Source organism: Dipodomys merriami, unplaced genomic scaffold (assembly GCF_024711535.1).
Source record: "Dipodomys merriami isolate MVZ:Mamm:240054 unplaced genomic scaffold, mDipMer1.0.p SCAF_10, whole genome shotgun sequence".
NCBI classification, from domain to species: domain Eukaryota; kingdom Metazoa; phylum Chordata; class Mammalia; order Rodentia; family Heteromyidae; genus Dipodomys; species Dipodomys merriami.
Window position 1 is genome coordinate 45,315,173 of NW_027202271.1, and position 17,598 is coordinate 45,332,770.

Below are 17,598 nucleotides of genomic sequence, written 5' to 3' on the forward strand. Positions count from 1 at the left end.
GCTTTGGCCAGAGCAGCGGGAGGCTAGAACCAAGTGTTCAGAGCACAGAAGAGTACAGGAGGAATGGTGTGGTTTTGTTTGTATTTAAGAGAGGGTCATCAGGTCTTGGGATGGGTCATTAAATTGAAGATACTTAACATCCATAAAAAGTGCCACTGAGAGGCAGAACTGGAGCTCAGGAAGGATCTTCATCTTCCTACATGGATTCCTGTGTATGTTTCTAGAAGATTAAACAGGACAGCAAAATGCTGGGCATTGCAGAAAAGTATCTCAGAAGCCAAAAATTAAAAAAAAAAAGTCCTACTGTAGCACAAAGCCTGGTGTCTCTACTGCTGGCTTTGGGCTTATTTAATCTTCCTGGTTAAAGAATTTATGCAGTTGGCCTTATATGAGTCCCTGAGTGAAGACCGCTGCCCTACGCCAATTGGGTAGGGGCATTCTAAGAAGAGGGGACAGCATGTACAAAGGTCCTGAGGAGGCAAAAAAAAAGAGCAAGAAAAAAAAAAAAGAAAAAAAGCACATTAAGGACTCTGGGACTTGACTGCTTACAACTTGAAGATCAACTAGAAATGATGTCTTATAATTGTGAAAATACTGAGTGTCTTTTAAAACACAGAAGAGTGAGCATGTTCTTCCTCTGGAATTATCCTACCAACTAAAAAGAGTCATATAGATCATTTAGGGCTTAGTGATCACTAGAAAGTGGGTCTGAACTTCAGACAATACTCGTTGTGGAATGTGATTTTGTTATTCAGTTTAGTCCTTTACCAAAACTTGAATCGAGCACTTTATTTTTCTTGTTCAAGCAAGTCCTCAGTCTTGAACTCAGGGCCTGGGTGCTGTTGCTGAGCTGTTAGTGCTAACACTATCACTTCAGCCTCAGCTCCACTTCCAGCTTTTCGGTGGTGGTTAATTGGAGATAAGAGTCTCATGGACTTGCCTCACTGGACTGGCTTTGAAGTGCGATCCTCAGATCTCAGTCTCCTGAGTAGCTAGGATTACAGGCGTGAGCCACTGGTGCCCAGCCCAACACTTAATTTTATAGGAAGACTTGAGGGTCCAAAGAGGGTAAGTGATTTGCTCAATTGTTCAAGTACTTTGTACAGAGTTTCTAGTAAGGTTTGATTGTCTCCAAAAACAGGACTCCAAGCTCACAATTCCATGGCTCACAGAGTCCTTTGCCAGTCGGGGAGTGTGCCTTCTCGAATCAGCCTATCAGGTGCATGGATAGAATTATTCAAAAATAGGAAAACGCGGAAAAACATTGGTTGCTCAGTCCCCAGTCCAGGAAGATTGGGAGTCGGTTCGCGTCCCCCGCTGGAACCGGCAGGGGGCGCGCCAGGCAAGGCTGGCCAGCCGCGCCTCCCCCACGGCCTCGGCCTGCCCCGCCCAACTTGCCCAAAGCCACCGCTTCAACGAAAAGTGGCCCTTGACCTTTCAGGCTTATGAGCAGTGATGCAATACAATAGTATTTCAAAGAAAAATGGTTATAGAAATTTTGGATCCGGTTTTCCCATGAGTGTTAATTTTTTTGTAAGTAAGTCATATTTAAAATAGATCCCCTTTGGGGGACCCGAGTGCAGTCGGGTTGATGAGATTCCCTTAAAGCCCAGAGGGTCTGTCTCCAACAGGGTGGGAAGTAGGGTCCCGATCCTGCCGAATCCCCGCTCCCCAGGCGCCCACCCCTGACACCCCCGGGCGCGCAGCCCGCGCAGGTGAGCTGATAATCCCACCTGGAGCCGCGTGGAGGAGGCGGGGCGAGGGATGGAAGGAGAGGCTGGGCTGGTGCTGGGAGCCCGCAAGGGCCGGAGGAGGGATGTATGTGTGACGCGGTCTAGGACCCCGGCTGAGGGGTGGGGGGCGCCCGGGGCAGCCGCCCCGGTCGCCGAGGGAGGGTGGGCCCTGGGCTGGGCAGGATCTGCCCTCTCTCCCTGCCTGGCGCGCCATCGAGGTGTCTTAGCGCGGCACGGGCCCCATCCCCCGTCTCCCACAATGTAGCCCCCAGGGATCGCGTCTAGAAGGTGGGCACGTGAGGGGGGGTGGGGATGGAAAAGCCACCCCCCTCCTTTCCCAGGCGTCAGGCCGAGGCTGCTGGCTGCGCCCGGATGCTCGGCTGAGAGCAGGACCCGGCCGTGGCACCACGTCCGGGGTGGCGGTGATCGGCGGGGGCCTGGTCCTCCCCTTTGTCCCCGAGCGCGCAGAGGTGTGGGGCTAAGGAAGGGCGTCATTCCAGGCGTCGACCGCCGCCGGCCCCGCGCGCTCCCGGCGGGTCTTCCTTGAAGCCTGCGCATTAGCGGCGGAGCCTCTTTAAAGCCGGAGCGGGGGCTGCGGTCACGTGAGGCGGATTCCTGGAAAGTTCCTGGAAAGCGGCCTCCGCAGCCGCCGGGCGGGGCGCGAGCGCCGCGCCGCGCCGCGCCGCGCAGCGGGTGGGGGGAGGCGGGGAGGGAATGAGGGGAGGGAGGGAGAGAGGGAGGCGCGCCGGGGCCGTGCCGGGCCGGGAAGTCGCGCGCGCTCGCGGCTCCGGGGACGGACGATTAACTCTTGCCAAGTCTGGCCGCCGCCGCCACCGCCGCGGCTCGCCGGCCTTGGGCTTCTCCTGAAGCATGAGCCGCGTCGCCCGCAGCCACGGGCGCTGCGCGGGCCGGCGACAGTGCGCGCCGGGGCTCCGGGTGCGCAGCCTCAGGATCCCCGGCGCCCACTGCAGGTACCGAACTGGTGTGCGTGTGCGTGTGTGTGTGTGCGTGTGTGTGTGTGTGTGTGTGTGTGTGTGTGTGTGTGTGTGTGTGTGATTCCCCGAGGCTCCGCCCCCAGGAGAGTAGCTGGGGAGGGCGGCGGGGCGCGGCGGGGCTGACTCGGCTTCCGCAGTTTAGGGCACGGCGCGGGGGGGGGGGGGAATCGAGTTGGAGCCCCGGGCTCTGCCCCGCTGCCGGGCGCTCTTGGTTCCTCTTTGCTGCTGCTCGTTCTGGTGCCTCCTCGGCGTCGGGAAGTCTCCGGAGTTTTGATTTTTTTGGGGGGGGTTCCCCCCGGCTGTCCCCTAAACTGCCATCCAAATTTATAATTCTAATAACCTGATCTCCCGCTCCTCCCCGCCAGACTGCCTCCGCCCTTGCTCTGTCCTCCCTCCCTCTCCCGCCCAGATCTTTGGTAGCTCCCATCCAGCAGCCTCCGGGTTTGGGGGGCGTCAGAACCCGGGGCGTGTGTCAGTCGGGGTGGTGGGTGTGTGGTGTTTTCTTGAGGGGGGGCGTGTGCTGCGTGGAGGAGCAGCGACCATCCCTTTGGGCGGAGAACTCCGGCCGCGCGCAGGGCGGCTCGCATCCCCAGGCATCTCATTCCACCGAGGGGAACTCAGGCGGACAGCCCCCTCCTCCCCTTCTCCCGGGCCTCTCCCGGCTCCCCCCCCCCCCCCGCCCCACGTCCGCTGGGGAGGCTCCCGATGCGAAGGCGGCGGCGACGGTGGCGGCCGAGGTAAGAGCTCGGCGTTGGTGGATGGTGGCACGTTGATCCCGCCGCGCTCGCCGCTCCCGGCGCCGCTTCGGCCCAGCTCCTCCGGGGGCTGCGCGCTCCGGCCGATTCCTCGACAGCGCCCGCGGCGGCGGCGGCGGCGGCCGCCTGCAGTAGCTCGTCGGCGGCCTGGAGCGACCGCTGCGGCGCCCAGCGGCGCCCGGGACCCAGACCCCGGACCCCGACCCGGAGCGCGCACCGGGAAGCGGAGTGGGCGGGGGCGCGCGTAGGCTGCGAGTCACGGCGGGAATGCAGCGGCACCCGAACCCTCTGCATCGGGGGCTGGCGGCTGCTGGGGGGGGGGGCTCGGAATCGGGTTTTGCCGGGATGCAAGAATTCTGCGGGGACCCACCGGCTGCTAGACTTCCAAAATGGAAATGCCAGTGTGAGAAGAGCTGTCTTGCTATTTGTTTCCTATTTGTCGGTGGCTGGTAGGCCCTTATTTCCCCGCCACTAGACCTGCAGGTGACTACTTGTGTTTCCTAAGCTGCCAGTTTGGGATTTCAGCGAGCCGTCCAGGCGGGAAGACACCTCAGTCCCCCCCACCCCCATCCATTCTGTCCCCGTCACCCCCTGCCAACTCCTGGGGCTTGGATCCCCGCTCTCTTTATCCATCTTTTCTCCAGAGCTGGGCCCGTGCGGTAACTGGATGCTGGGGGTTAACTGGTGCCGGAGCCTAGAGGCGGAGGAGTCCCCGGGATTTTCCACGTCTGCGCTTCCCCACCCCCACCCCAGCCACAGGGGGTCGGGTTCGGGCCGACCCAACCCCCTCCCGCCCACCCCACTTTGTCTTTGCAGGCGGTCTGTGGGTGATCACCTCGGCGAGCAACTTTGCCAGCGGCCCATCGGGACTTGGGGAGGAAGGACCGGCGGGGCCCCGTCCCTCCCCCCTCCGTCACCATTGCGGACACCACGCAGGGGCGCGCTTGGGGGCTCCCTGTGACTTCCAGGAAGGACGCGACCACCTGTCTTTGCGGCGGGGACCCTTCTCCCATGACCCTGCGGTGTCTGGAGTCCTCCGGGAATGGCGCGGACAGGACGCGAAGCCAGTGGGGGACCGCGGGGTCGGCGGAGGAGCCGTCCCCGGAGGCGGCGCGGCTGGCGAAGGCCCTGCGGGAACTCAGTCAAACAGGTAGGGGAGCGGACAGACGGACGGCCGCGGCGCGTGCGGGAGGGGGCGCCTCCCCAAAGGCGGGGCCCGCCATCCCGACCCGGGGCCGAGGTGGTTAGCAAAAGAATGAGATGGAAACACGTCCCCAAGCTTCCTGTCCCGTTGCGGGGCGGGGAGCCGCGGTGAGGGAGGGATGCCGGCCCCGCTCGGCCCAGGATCTTTGGGAATGCAAAAGGAAAGTGGCTCTCCGGGGACCCCGCTTAGCAAGTGCCTCCAATACCTGCTGCAGCCTAACAAGGTTGCACGGCCGCCCGGCGATCCGCGCACGGATTCGAACCCGGGCGGTAGAACGTGCCCGGAGCCTCCCTTTCCGCAGGGTGCCAGGGCGGCGAGCGGGCGCTTGCGCTCCCAGCAGTCTCAGTTGCGTCTGGCTCTCGGGCGGAGCCGCGGCTGCAGCCCGGGATCCTGGCGGCCAAGTTCAGGCACTGCCGGACTGCGGGGAGGACAGCTGCTCCCCGGGAATGTCGGGGAGCGCTGCCACGGGGCGCGCGCGCACTGCGTGGTTCACCCGCAGCCCTGCGCAGCGCGCGCGAACTCGCTCCAGTCTTTCCGCATCTGAGAGAAAATAAAAATCTGTTTCTTTTCTTTCTTTTTTAAAATCTGGGTAGCCATTTCGGCTTTCAAAATCCGGATCCTAAAAGGTTAGGTTTGAGGGCGAGGCTGAACTTTTTGGTAGCAATAGGCCGAGCGAGGAGAAGGAAAGTTCCCTCGCGGCTTCTTGCTTCGTTACTGTCTTTCGGTGCGGGCTCTGGGATTTCCCTGAGCTGGAGAGACCCGCCGACCGATTGCAAATATCCGGTACTTTTTATTATTACTGTTGTTATTATTATTATTGCAGGGGTGGGGGAAGTACATTGTTCAAACTTCTTAAAAATGCACAATGTCTTTGAGTCACTTTGGAGAACCGAATGGGCCGGGGACATCTGGCCAAAGCGAAGTAAATTGGAGATTTCGGAGGAGATAGACAGGGTTGTGATTACAGCTTGAACAAGAGGGCAAAGTCCAAAGGAGTTTAGCAAAGGCTATAAACTTGGAAGTACTAATTATCAATCGTGATTTCCCCATTTGTCAACGACTGATGGGGACGGTTGTAATCAATCAGAGCGGCAAACAGAAGCCATTATATGACAACTGTACTTCTAAATCAGCCAGACCGCAGTGTTTCCTCAGACGCTGAGAAGAGGCACAGCCATTAGCAGATTTTTTTTTGGGGGGGGGTGGGATTTCAGCCATCCAAAAAAAAAAAAAGTTACTTCTGTTTTTACTTTATTGGAATTACTGGAATTGTGTCTTCTACTTTTTTTTTAAGGGCTTGGATCTTATTTCTAACTAATTGATTTCTAATTTACTTAATTTTTATTTCTGTGAAACAGTACGAAAAGCATCTAGTTTTGTCAGCCAGTGTGTTATATTGCAAAAGTTCTTTTGGCTCATTAGAAGAAAACCTTAACATGGTTTAAAGAAGAACTACAGAAAAGTTATTTTAAAAAGAGGCCTGACTCACTGTTGGTGCTCAAAAAATAAAATGGACTCAAATTTTCACTGAGTTCCCACCAAATGCATTTGTAATAGCCACTGATTAAATTGTCTCATACGCAGACAATTGTTTCAGAGCCAGAAAAATGACTTAAGTAACAGGATTCTAAAAATTCTTATAATAACTATTTTCCCTTCTTTCCTTTTTCTTTTTGAACAAAAACCCCAGGATGGTACTGGGGAAGTATGACTGTTAACGAAGCCAAAGAGAAATTAAAAGAGGCACCCGAAGGAACTTTCTTGATTAGAGATAGTTCACATTCAGACTACCTACTAACAATATCTGTTAAGACATCAGCTGGACCAACTAATCTGCGGATTGAGCACCAAGATGGCAAATTCAGATTGGATTCTATCATCTGTGTTAAGTCCAAGCTTAAACAGTTTGACAGTGTGGTTCATCTGATTGATTACTATGTTCAGATGTGCAAGGATAAGCGCACGGGCCCAGAGGCCCCCCGGAATGGGACTGTTCACCTTTACCTGACCAAACCACTCTACACATCAGCACCATCGCTGCAGCATCTCTGTCGGCTCACCATTAACAAATGTACCGGTACCATCTGGGGACTGCCCTTGCCAACAAGACTAAAAGATTACTTGGAAGAATATAAATTCCAGGTATAAGCGTTTCTCTTTTTCTAAACATGCCTCATATAGAGTTATCTCCGAATGCAGCTATATATAAATATATATATATATACACATATATGTATATACATATGTGTGTATATATATGTACATAAAGAGAACCAAAACTTGAGTGACTGCTCTGGATAATTGCGCAGAATTCTTCCTAAGAACAGCTGAAGTCAATTAATATAAATGTGTGAAGAGGTAGCTAAGTATTCCAAGTTCCCTTAGACATTTGCAGTTGAGCGATGCTTCCTTTCCTAAGGCTGACCAAGACCAGACAATCCTTGTCGAACATCCCAAGAAAGGCCCTGGACGCATTTGGTCAGAATGCCTTGCCTTTCTGAAACTCCTTTGCATTAGGTCAAAGGTCTAAGTTCCCTACTAGGTAAGAGTTCCCCTTGAAATAGTACCAAAGGAGGAAAGGAACCCACCTGACCCAGACCTAGCTTCAATCTTACATGCCTGTCGATCAGAGTCAGTTTGGGGACATTTTGTATTGCATTCTGATGTACTTAGGAGTTTCATTGAACAGATCATGCTTGTGAGTATTTATCCTTCATTTTATGCAATTAAGCAAATCAACCAAAAAAATATGACCATGAAATCCTGTATTTGTCTTTTTACTACACGTATGAACTCTCTCCTGTGAATGAGTACTGTAGTAATACATTTCAAGGGAGCCTTATTTCCGAATCCTTTGAAACTGGTGCAAATGGAAAAGGCTTTCCCTTTTCCTTTAAGGCTAAAGACAAGAATGTCAATGCTCTATCGGTGCAACCCAACCCCTGGTAATAAAATACCAATGTAGATAAGTAGGCATTTCACCCTTTGAAGTAGCTATGTCCGGACCTGTTGCCATTAATTTTGGAAATGGCTTTAGAAATTTCCAAGTTGTCCTTGAATTGTCTAACCATGGACATCAGCAGTTCTCTCCCTTCTACCATGTAGAATACTTTTGACTTAATTTTCTTCCAGATACAGGGGGATACCTGTCTGTTTTTCCAAGTGTTTATTTACTGCTGTTACTATTTGATTAGAATGTATTAAATAAAAACAAACCTGACTTTTACAAGCTGCGCTTCTTACTTGGAGTTGTAGAGAATGTATACTTCTGTGGTCATAGAAGGCTGCCATAAAAACTTACACCAAGTGAAGTAAGTCAAATAAACATTACTGATCCTTCTCTGTAGATAAGGGCCACATCCATCCTTTGGAAAACCTGGTGTAAAAACTGTAAGGACTGACAAAGCAGCCTGGTCTTCTCCAAGTTGAATAGACATAATAAAAGTGCTGTGTCTGCATAATTGTGTGTGTGTGTGTGTGTGTGTGTGCATGCGCGCGCACGCGTGCATGCGCACATGTGTGTGCCATACAGCCTGTGACTGTTGAAAACAGACTTTTATCTTTTCTGGAATCCACACATGCATTTTGCCACCTTTAAAATTTTCCTGTGTAGCTGTACTATGGTGTGTTATCAGAAAGGTATATCCTGAGTGAATAGAAGGCTCAATGATATAGCTGAACTCACTTGTTGCATCTCTTTTTATTTTATGAAGATCTTGGAACTCACAAGACAGCTTTGTGCCTGGAAGGAAAACACCCTGTGTATATCCAAATAGGGGAGCCAAGATGGAGGATTACTAAATGTGTCTTAGAGAGAGATTATTTGTAGACTAAAATTTAAAAGGCTAGATTCCTGGCATCTGCCATTTGATGGCTTGATACCATTTTCATTCAGATATTCAGATTCTGTGTTTTTTCTTCACACCCCATTAACAATATTTGTCTAGTGTTAGCTGTGTCTTCTGGCAGAACTTACACAATGCCAAGGGGCTGTGGACATTCTTCTAGAGTCTTTTGCTGTTCTGTTCTTGTGTTGCACACTCTGCCATTTAACAAGGAGGCAGCTGTGGAGTTTTGAAAGTTCTGCATTTTGCTAGCAGGTAGCCTTAGGACACTGACAGCACCCCAAGACTTCTCTGGGGTGTAACTACTGTGCAACTTATGCTCCTAATCCTCCCAATTCCAAGTAAATCCGTATGCATCGACAGATAATCATTGTCTTCTTTTTACAGTTCTAACATTACCAAGCTCATTAGGTATCAGGTTCTTACCTCAGTACTTTGCATACATTATCTCATTTAATCTTCACAAAGTCTGAATGAGCCGAGGACTGTGATTATGAGGTGAAGAGGAGTATTTCTGCATCAGTCAGATGAACAAGTTAGAGTAGGCTATAGAAGGAACCCTCAAGCTTTTCTACTGCTGCCTCACCTGGAAGTATATGGATACCTTTTTTGTGTATGTGTGGTACTGGGGATCGAACACAGGATGTTGCACCTGCTAGGCAAGCGTTTTGGCACTGAGCTACCTGGATTAAGGTATCCCTGGATACCTTAATTAGTGTTGTGCTCTGTGGCATTCTAGTCAGCCTGGCTCAGTGGTTATTTGCCTTAAACACTCAGGGAGCTTAATTAGTGAGGGGTAGGGAAGAAGATGTTTATCCTTTTACGTTGGTGGCTACCAAATGATGCCACCTACTAATTATTGATAGTCTCATTTTACATGCAGTGGAACAAAAGCGGTAGGCTATACATAGTCAGTGTTTTCATTCTGATAGTCTTTTTAGGAACTGGAGTTTTCAACTCAGGGATTCACACTTGATAGGCAGGCACCTTACTACCTAAACCATATGTTTAGCCTCTTAGTGTTCTCTTTCTCTTTCTATAGTCTTTCCCTTAGTAGGAATATTTATTATTATTACTATTATTTGTTGAAGGATGTTATATGCAAAATTAATATCCCCACAGGCTTACACTTCACCCTGGGCTCTGGCAACTACTTTTTGGGAGTGGGGAGAATTTTGTAGGACTTCAGGGGACAAAAGAAGTAGTTGAGCTTGTAGGTACCCAGAGTTCTTTTTGGTGCGTCAGTATGAAAGTTTTGACTTCATAGTAATTATATAATCCAAATAGGAAACAGAATGGGACAGTTGTTCGGCAGTGTTTATTTTCTTGGAAAGGTTTTTTTTTTTTTTTTCTTCTGCTTTTAGAAAATTGTACCCTGTTAGGAGGGTAGGAAACAGAGACGTCATCCTATAATCCAGGGGATGGAATGTCCTGAGACCAGGCAGGCCCTTTCTGCGTTGTGGGTTTAGGTGCGGGGTGAAAGCGGGTGGAGTAGTTGTGGCTCTGTATTGTTGACTCTGACAGCTGGACTGACGTCTGTCCATAGTGGTCTTTTCTATTCTTCCAGTGAAAGAATGTTATAGACCTGTTCTTTCCTTAGAGGTCTGTGGTCTCTCCCAGCTGCTAACTTGCTAGAATTTTAAAGCTTGCAAATACTATTCCGATCACACAGTTTAGTTTTGTTGTTTTATTTTTTAATTTTACTGAAGAAGACTTTTAGATTCAGGTTAACTTTGTGCACATACATAACCAGCATATCCAGTCAGTAGAGATCTTAGGTTAGTATTTGTAAAAGCTTCATGCTTGTGGACTTTTTATTAAAACTGTCCATACTTTTCTTTGCTACCATTCTTCTAGTATTTTTTTCTTCCTCTGACATTTGGAAGCCATGGTGGGATGCTTTCTGTGCTCCGCTCCCTGGGCTCCACTCTGAAGAATCAGCATTTCTTGATCTATATCATTTCAATTCATCCAGAATTTGTTGCTGTTTATAGTATTGGAGGTCAAACCCAGGACCTCATATATGCTAGGCAAGCCCCCCCACATTCTTAGCCTTTCTCAAAGTTTCTCATTTGTTTTAAAAGCTACAACTTTCCTTCCATTCATGCTGTTTGGAGAACTCATGGCTTCCTGGTGTAGATGTAGGGAATGGTGGTTCATGCCTGTAACTCTAGCTACACAGAAGGCCGAGACTATGGGAATTATGATTTAATCCATCCCAGGCAAAAAGTAGCTCAGCTATTAAAAAGTTTAATGCAGTGGTTGATATCTGATATCACAGCTACCTGGGAAGCAGAAATAGGATTGTGGTCTAGGTCAGCACATGCAAATATGAAGAAAAATACCTTGTCTCAAAAATAACCAGAAGCCAGGCACCAGTGGCTCATACCTGTAAATCTAGCTACTCAGGAGGCCGAGAACTGAAGATCATGGTTCAAAGCCAGCCTGGGCAGAAAAGTCTTTGAGTCTTTTATCTCTAATAAACCACTAGAAAACCGGAAGTGGCGCTGTGGCTCAAGTGGTAGAGCATTGCCTTGCTGAAGAGCTGAGGGACAGCACCCAGGCCCAGAGTTCAAACCCCACGACTGACAAAATAAATAAAAATAACCAGAACAAAATGAGATGCAGTAGTATGTACCTCAAGCAGTAGAGTGCTTGCCTCACAAGCATAAAGCCTGAGAGTTCAAATATCCTACCAGAAAACCTACATCATCACCACCAACCACCACCACCACCACAAAACCCTGGCTTTTGCCTGCTCTTGGGCATAATGGCACAGTTAGTCCCTGCTTTACTTTCTCACTTCGTTGTGTCATGAAGTTATACTTTAGCCTATCACACTCCCACCTGATGGGCCATAAATGCTCCCATGAAAGGGGCATTATACTTACTTGCCTTAGGTAATTGATTTATGTAGACTACATTGAAATTCAATCTTACTGTGACTCTCATTCCATTCAGATTTTTGTTTTTAAACTGAGGCTTGAACTTTTAGGGCCTAGGCCTGATTTCCTTTAGCTTTTCACTCGGGTCTGATACTCTACCATTTGAGCCACAGCTCTACTTCTGGCTTTTTTGGTGGTTAATAGGAAATAAGAGTCTCATAGACTTTCTTGTCAGGGCTGGCTTCCAACTTGGATACTCAAACCTCAGCCTCTTGAATAGCTAGGATTATAGATGTGAGCTGCTGCTACCAGACCCTCCAGGGTATGAAATCAGTAAACAGCCCCAAGAGCCATACTTTGCATGCTTTCATTAATTGATTTATATTTATTTGTTGTTTTATTTCAAGTATCAGAGTCTCTTTGTCAGGAATTATACTTCCTATAAAAGAATGAAAATTCTTCAGCTTCTGCAGTACTAATAATGACTGGTAATTTTGGCTCATTTCTACACGTGAATGTTTTCTTGTATTTTCATCTTTGTATCTGCTTGATTTTTCTGCTTTCTCCTCTGTATGGCTTGAGTTTAGTTTATTTCACTCCATACTGAAGTAGAAAGCTGTTTACTAGAGCAAGCCTCCAGGAGTTCTGCCATCATGGAGGCTTAGAGGGTGGGCTGGCTGAAGCCCTAAGCAGGATGCCCCTTTCTGCTCCTTCTTGAGTCCAGTCCCTAGGGAGGCTGGATCCACTGAGTGTTGTCACCGAGAATGGACTCACTTTAGTAAACATTAACTGAGCCATAAAAATAAAACTGCTTTTATAGGCAGCTCTCCCTTTGATGTGTATTCTCCACTTAGAGAAACTGAGTTGCTGAGAGCAGGGGCAGTTTGAGATGGATTACTGTAACTCCTGTGGCTTTGCCTCTGTTAGGAACTGTAGGGAGAGGCAGGCCCGTTTTCTGGAGAGCTGAGGAAATGCCAGCTGCCTTCCTCTGTTGGACAAGCGTTGATACCACCCAAGGAGCCCCTTTGTGACAGTCAAGTGAGACATTTTTTTTAACTGCTTAAATTTTTCACAGAACTCCATAAATGTTTCTAGATGTCCCAGTTGCAAGCAGTGGTAAGATAAACTTTTTATTTTTTAATAAGTTTTTTTTTTTATTGTGAACATACTATACAGAGGGGTTACAATCATGTGAGCAAGGTAATGAGTGCATTCCTTATCAAGCATTGTGGCCTCCTCAACATTTTTATTTTTTATTTTATTTTTTTGCTAAATGATTTTTCCCTTCAGCTCATCCGGGATCTCATTTCCTGTTTAGATTTTGGTCCAGTGTACTGCTGGGATCTTTAATATTCAAAAAATATTTTCCATGTTGTTTCTACCCAAAGCAGTGGTTTGGCTTGTCTTCTACCTTTTTTTTGTTGTTGTTCTTTGGTGCTGGTTACTGGGCTTGAACTCAGGACCTGGATATTGTCCTTTGGCTTTTTTTGTTCAAAGCTGGTGCTCTACCACTCAGCCATAGCTACACTTCCGGTGTTCTGGTAGTTAATTGGAGCCAGTCTCAGACTTGCCTGCCTAAGCTGTCTTTGAACCATGATCCTCAGATTTTAGCCTTCTGAGTAGCTAGAATTATAGGTGTGGACCATTGTTACCCAGCTTCTCTTCTGCCCTCTTGATGAATTTGACCTAGACTTTGAGAATAGCTTCTATTTCTAGACGATGGCAAATAATGGTATCTGCACTGAAGGTATGTGTGTATTTTGCATCTTTGATTAGATTGTCTGCAGTTATCTATAATAATAAGGGGCAGAAAGATCAGGATAATGGAAATCTATACGAACATGTAGCCAATAGTTTCAACCCTCTGTCCATTCCCATCTCCCTTGCTAGAATGGTTGACAGAACTGTCAGGTACTTCCCTGGTCTCCCTTTATCTTCTTCGTCCTTCACATAATAATGTTAAGAAGCAACAAATGGCTAAAAAAAGATGTCTAGATGGAGAAAAGTCATCACTGGTGATGAATGAGGAGGCATCGTTGGTGTGTTGAGAGGCCACCCAGAGCCCTTCATGAAATCCCTAGTGTTTGGTGAAGTGAGTGGCCTTATGGGAACATTATTGGTAGATGAGAATCAGCCATGGTATAAAGGTTTATATAGCAGACATTGGCAAATGCCTGCAAGTCACTAAAGCTTTCTGTCCCTCTTAGCAGGTTTAACACACAAGCACTGGTCTCAGAATAACATATCCCGCAATGATGGGGACCTGACTTAGAGTAAGAGCAATTTATTTCTATCCTCCTTTGTACCAAGCCCAGTACAAAGAGCAGAACAGCAATTTGAGGAAGTATTTGTTTTTAAATGTGTGTTGATAGTATATCATTGCCTTCTGCTGGTGGACCAAACAGTCTTTTGATTCAGTGTCTGTTCCTAGTTACTCAGTGATATCTGCACATAGCTTTTTAGAATTTATTAATAGGGAAGAACTGGCCATTCTCAAAGCGGTATGACTAGTGTTTCTACTAGCACAGCTGTAATAGATCAGGGTTCCCTATATTCATTCATTCCATTCATTTCCTTCTACCTTTACTCCTTCCCTCTCTTCCTTTGCTCCTACTTTCCTCCCTTAACTCTTCTTTTTAAAATAAATAGACATACCGCATTCCTCTCTTCTTTCTGGCGGCATTTATTGGGCTTCTATTATATTACCTCAACAAGAATATACTGAAGAGCAGTAGTCTTCCATTAAGGAAGCCCTTATCTATGGGAAGATAAGGAGAGGGAAGAGACTCAACATTCATTAAACCATCTTGATGTGTTCCAGTCCCGCACGGCCACTGAGTCCCCACCATACCCTGGCAAGGTGTTACCTCCATGTATTGAAAATAAAATGGAAGCTTGAAGATATAAAATAGTATGCCCAGTATTTAAGGAACTCATGATTCCAACGGAGACATCTCAGGATATCATGTTGCACAGGAATTGTGCTTCTATAAACAAAATATTGTAAAATACTGATAAGGTAATCCTTATTTATTTATTTGGGTCTGGTCATGGGCCTGAACTCTGGGCCTGGGCGATGTCCCTCAGCTCTTCAGCTCAAGGCTAATGCTCTACCACTTGAGCCACAGTGCCACTTCTGGCTTTTTTTTTGGGGGGGGGGTCCGGTCGTGGGGCCTGAACTCTGGGCCTGGGCACTGTCCCTCAGCTCTTCAGCTCAAGGCTAGCACTCTACCACTTGAGCCACAGCGCCACTTCTGGCTTTTTTTATTTTTTCTGCTTATGTGGTGCTGAGGAATTGAACCCAGGGCCTCAGGCATGCAAGGCAAGTGCTCTACCACTGAGCCATCTTCCCAGCCCCTGGCTTTTTTCTTTTTGTTTATGTGGTGCTGAGGAATCGAACCCAGGGCCTCAGGCATGCAAGGCAAGCGCTCTATCACTGAGCCACCTTCCCAGTCCCTCCTTATTTATTTTGAAGAAATGGTAACTACCTCCTTCACTCTAGACTTTTTCACAGACAGACCAAGCTCACTTGTTTTTTATCCTGGTTGGAAGAAGTTTTCCCTTAGCTGTGGACTCTACCATATAGACAGAAGTTTGGATTTGGGGTTCTTTTGTTTTTTTTTGGGTCTGGTCGTGGGGCCTGACCTCTGGGCCTGGGTGCTGTCCCTCAGCTCTTCAGCTCAAATCTAGTGCTCTACCACTTGAGCCACAGCGCCACCTCTGGCTTTTTTCTTTTTGCTTATGTGATGCTGAGGAATCGAACCCAGGGCCTCAGGCATGCAAGGCAAGCACTCTACCATTGAGCCACCTTCCCAGCCCCTGGATTTGGGTTTGTAGGCCTTAAATGGGATGGAGAAACAGGAGTGTGATTATGCTGGCTATTCTCATCCTATCCCCCAGAAAACTAAGAAAACAGCAGCAACACAAACCTACTTGTAATTTTCTTAAAATCTTTTTGTAAAATTAGAAATATATATTTTTTCTAGTGATCAACCTTGGGCCTTCACATGCTAGGCAAGCACTGTAACACTGAGTCATGAATAATCCTACTCTAATGATTCTACCCTATCCTTCTTGCAATAGTTTTACTTTCTTGGATCATTTGGTTGTGGGTTTTTGTTTTGTTTTTAAGTCGTGGTCTTCCCCTGTCCTCAGGTTGGTTTTGTACTCCTAGGGATTAATTGGTTCTCTGGTCTCAGCCTCCTGAATAACTGAAACTATAGTTGTGAACTACCATACCCAGCTTCTGGATCTATCTTAAAGCAGGGCACCTCTGCTCTTGATGGCTGCTGTGGTTTATCTTTTGTCCCTACCATTCATTTCCAGTGTGGTGAGGATGAAAGGTGCTGGGGCCTTAAAGAGGGGTGAAAGTTTTTGTTTTTCTTCTTTATTTTTTTTCTAGAAGAATGGCCTTGTTTGTGTGGCACTTGATTGGTGACTGTGAGGGGAAGGTGTTACTGACAACACCTGAATTCAGCTACCTACCTGTCTTCTGCTTTCTCCTGCTTCCTCTCATCACGTAACCAACCTTTCCTATCTCACACTCACTTCTGCTTTCTGCCATGAAACTGTCAGCAGAAGCTCAGCAGTTGTTTGATGCCATGTTCTTGGACTTCTAGAGTTGTGAGCTAAACCAGCCTCTTCTTAAAAAATAAGTCCTCCATGCTCAGGCATTCTGTTACAATAGAAAATGAAATGTAGGACCCAAAGAGGGTCAGAGGGCGTGCAGATGTTACACAGATACAACATTGAGGCTGGTAGTGGCCGGTGCTCCTGAGACAGCCAATTTGCAGCAATTGTGGGTGGGCAAGCAGGACAGGGAGGCAGCCATATGATAACAAACTGGCTTCCAGCGGACTGGATAAAGCTGGAACATTAGTCCTACGCTTGACACTTTCCACATAGGACTCATTGAAAGCTCCCAACCAACTGTTGATGTCTCCACTTTAGAGATGAAATTGAAGCTTAGTCAGATAAGATGATTTCAAGGGAAAGCTGAGATTTCAGCTCAAGACAGTCTGATCCCAAAGTTTCATTCATTCTTCTATCCATTTTCTTGATAACCTTACAGATGTGTTTAACGCCTGCAACCAGCACATACAGGGTTGTGTATGCTGGTCATATGCAATTAGTAGTTAGCCACGTAGTTAATCTTAACAAGGGCTGTGTCTCTTTCTGCCCAATTAGTAATTACAGTGTTATTAGGACTTTGAGTTAAGATATAATACTGATATAATACAAGCGCTACCCAAAACCCTGAGCATTTATTTACTTTTGAAGACTTCCCTATGCCCTTTCCTCCCTTCTTCTAATCTCCCTTTTTATTTCTGTCCAGGGCAACCGTAACCTATCATTTCTTCCTTATCACTCCTTCCTTTTATTGCAGGTAAATATTATGAAGAACACACCCCCCAATTCTTAATAATCTAAAACAATAAAGATGTATGTTTTAAATAACAAACTTTTATTATCTGTACGTCCATCATTTGTCACCATCAAACTTAGTCACTCAGAAATCCAGTCCACTAGATGCAGGGTCTCGCACCGTTAGTCACAGTTACTTAGAAGGCAGAGTTAGGAGTATCATAGTTGAAGGCCAGCCTTGGTAAAAAGTTAAACACACACACACACACACACAAAGCAACAAGAACAACTATAAACAAAAAACAAAAAATCAAGCCAGGCATGGTGATTTCATGTCTGTAAAGAATCAAAGCTAACCAAGAAGCAGAGGTAAGAAGATCTCAGTCTGATGCTACCCATCAGCAAACAAAACCCTAAGAGACTCTATCTGAAAATTAACTAAAAGCAAAAAGGTTGTAAGGGTTTGGTTCAAGTAGTAAAATGCTTGCTTGGCAAGCGCAAGTTCAAACCCCCATACTGCCAAAATGCAAGTAAATAAAAAGCCTGACAGAATCTAGGGCTAATGAAGAAGCCACTCAGAGGTGTGTAGCGTTCTGAGCCAAAGGGAAAAGGGAAACTTGAGGATCTCTTGCCAGTATTTAAATAATCATCACTACTCTCACCTCATTGGTTAGAGCCCTGTAATGATACCACCTAACCATGAGAGGACCTTGTAGGGCAATCCTCCCTGGACTCCAGGAGAAAACTCAAAACACTGAGCACCAGTAATCAGTACCACAAACACAAATAAATATATCTTGCTCCCTGTCTTTGCCTG

The 17,598-nt window shown here is 47.4% G+C and overlaps 1 protein-coding gene across 4 annotated transcripts in view; it reads left to right on the top strand.

Annotated features, from left to right (window-relative positions):
• Window positions 1-2,488: 2,488 nt before the first annotated feature.
• The window catches only part of LOC138805266 (death domain-containing protein CRADD), a 189,675-nt gene continuing 174,565 nt past the window's right edge, over window positions 2,489-17,598 (top strand). Inside the window, exons 1-3 of one of the 4 annotated variants that reach the window (XM_069989988.1) lie at window positions 2,489-2,704; window positions 4,300-4,633; window positions 6,378-6,829. In XM_069989988.1, the coding sequence (XP_069846089.1) occupies window positions 4,495-4,633; window positions 6,378-6,829 (591 nt within the window). In that variant the 5' untranslated portion in view covers window positions 2,489-2,704; window positions 4,300-4,494. Of the gene's footprint in view, window positions 2,705-2,900; window positions 3,466-3,827; window positions 3,887-4,299; window positions 4,634-6,377; window positions 6,830-17,598 lie in introns of those variants that run through there. The other 3 variants (XM_069989998.1, XM_069990006.1, XM_069990057.1) reach the window with 3 other exon arrangements.